At 37.3% G+C, this 2,034-nt stretch overlaps 1 gene segment (V, D, J or C); it reads right to left on the reverse strand.

Annotated features, from left to right (window-relative positions):
- LOC120435590 lies at positions 1-491 on the reverse strand. The segment is given in 2 exon segments: positions 1-332; positions 440-491. Coding segments are annotated over 2 exon segments (384 nt in total).
- Positions 492-2,034: the final 1,543 nt, after the last annotated feature.

Consider the following 2,034-nt stretch of genomic DNA (forward strand, 5'->3'; position numbering starts at 1 on the left):
TCACTGTGTGAACACCCACTGACTGTTAGGATAGTGGAGACTCTGACAGTAATAAACTGCTGCATCTTCAGCCTGGACTCCACTGATGGTCAGAGTGAAGTCAGAGTTTGATCCACTCCCTGTAAAACGAGCTGGAATCCCTGATACTCGAGTGCTAGCAACATAAATTAGCATTTTAGGAGTTTCTCCGTCTCTCTGTTGGTACCAGGCTAAATAGTGGGTGCTGCCAGAAACATAAACATTCTGACTGGTCCTACACTTGATGCTCACAGATCCTCCCACAGCAGAGCTCACTGCTCCAGGCTGAGTCACTGTGATCTGTCCTCTGGACTCTGAGGATACAGAGACAAAAACATAAAGCAGCTTCATGGTTTTGTGGGCTTCATTTCAGAGGGACAGATGTTGATAGAGGAGAGGAGTTTGATTCTCTGGACTTTACCTGTGAAGCAGCAGCAGAGGAGAGTCCAGATGAGGACGCAGATCAAAGTCATGTTTTTGATGAGGAGGATTTCTGTGGCTTCTGTTGTGATGAAGGACAGCTGTCAGTCATCCAGTGTTCAGCTCTCAGGACTATAAACTCTCCCAGAGCACTGGAGCATGGTGCTGCTGATGCAAAGTGCCTCTCTATGGAAATGATCTGACTGAAAACAACAAGTAGCTGGATCAAATAGTCGATGCCGTTTATCAATTAATCAGTCAGTTTTCACAATTTTGACTGTAAATTATTTCAAAAAGACTGATTTTTTGGAAATGATATTTCCTTTTTATTCTTTGAATAGTTAAATTGTGTTTATCTTGATCAGGTCGTGAATGAATTCAAAAAATAATTGGTTTGAAATGTTATTTACATTTTGTATAGAAATATTTATGAGTGTATAAACATGTTTCTCTCTTGTGTTTCAGGATACATCCCCACATTGATGGATGTGTGGGATTTTTAAATTGGGTATTTTCTGCAATCATTTTGAGAAACATGTCCATTGACTGAGAAAGGCAAGAAAATATTTCAAGATCAAATCAGGGCAGTACTTTGTGATATAACCCCAAGTGTTGCCAAATGCCAAAAAACAGAAACATGGAAACAATGCAGTCTGAAGATAAAGGCACAGACATTTGACCTTGTAAGACAAAATTTGATTTCGTCTTGTTCACATTAAAAAAAGAAAAGTAATGTTGTACATATTTACTCACAAACACATTAACAGAGTTTCAGAGAAACTTCACCCTGAAAGACGTTTTAGAAACTTACCTGTTAGCAACTCAAAGAACCACTTACATGTAAGCAACAGGAATAGAAAAGTTTTCTCCCAAAAAGAACCTGCACATGTAAACATGACCTCAAAATGAAAGACATGAAAAAAAAATCAGAGGAAAGGTACAATTTTCAAAACTTCAATTTTGGATGCATGATGCTGAGCACAGGATGCAAAACTTAAACATGACCGCAGCTCAGACTCATTCATCTCTGTTTTTATTTGACATTTTTATATAACATGTTACAGCCTAACATATGAAACAGGAAAAGACCGCTGTGTAATCCATTTATTTCAACAAAGTAACTCTATTCTGAATACCACCTTTTTAAGCGGTAACTAACAGAATACAGTTACTCATATTTTGTATTTTAAATACATAACGCATTTTAATGTATTTTACATACATAACATATCATTTAAAATTGTCAAAAAGTAAGAAGTAAAGAAAACAACTATTGAAATTCACATGAGGAAAGTACTGGTCTTTAGTTTTGTAAACAGAGCAAGTAGTTTATTATATGGAATGATTTTGTAGCTTAGCATCTTTTATAATTGTTGTCACTTCTGTTACGGTTGCAGTGGCTGACCATATGGAGAGTGTGTGGAGGACTCAGGCGCAGACACTGGCGAAGACATGAAACTGAGTTTTTTGAAAAGCGAGCCTTTATTTCGGCTGAAGGCATGGGGTTCAAACAAGGCAGAATCACAGTGATGAGAACTAAACTATAACTAAACTGGGGAACTAATACTATGATAAATTATGAAGACACAGAAAGCT

This window comes from Oreochromis aureus, linkage group 22 (genome assembly GCF_013358895.1).
Source record: "Oreochromis aureus strain Israel breed Guangdong linkage group 22, ZZ_aureus, whole genome shotgun sequence".
In the NCBI taxonomy this organism is placed as follows: domain Eukaryota; kingdom Metazoa; phylum Chordata; class Actinopteri; order Cichliformes; family Cichlidae; genus Oreochromis; species Oreochromis aureus.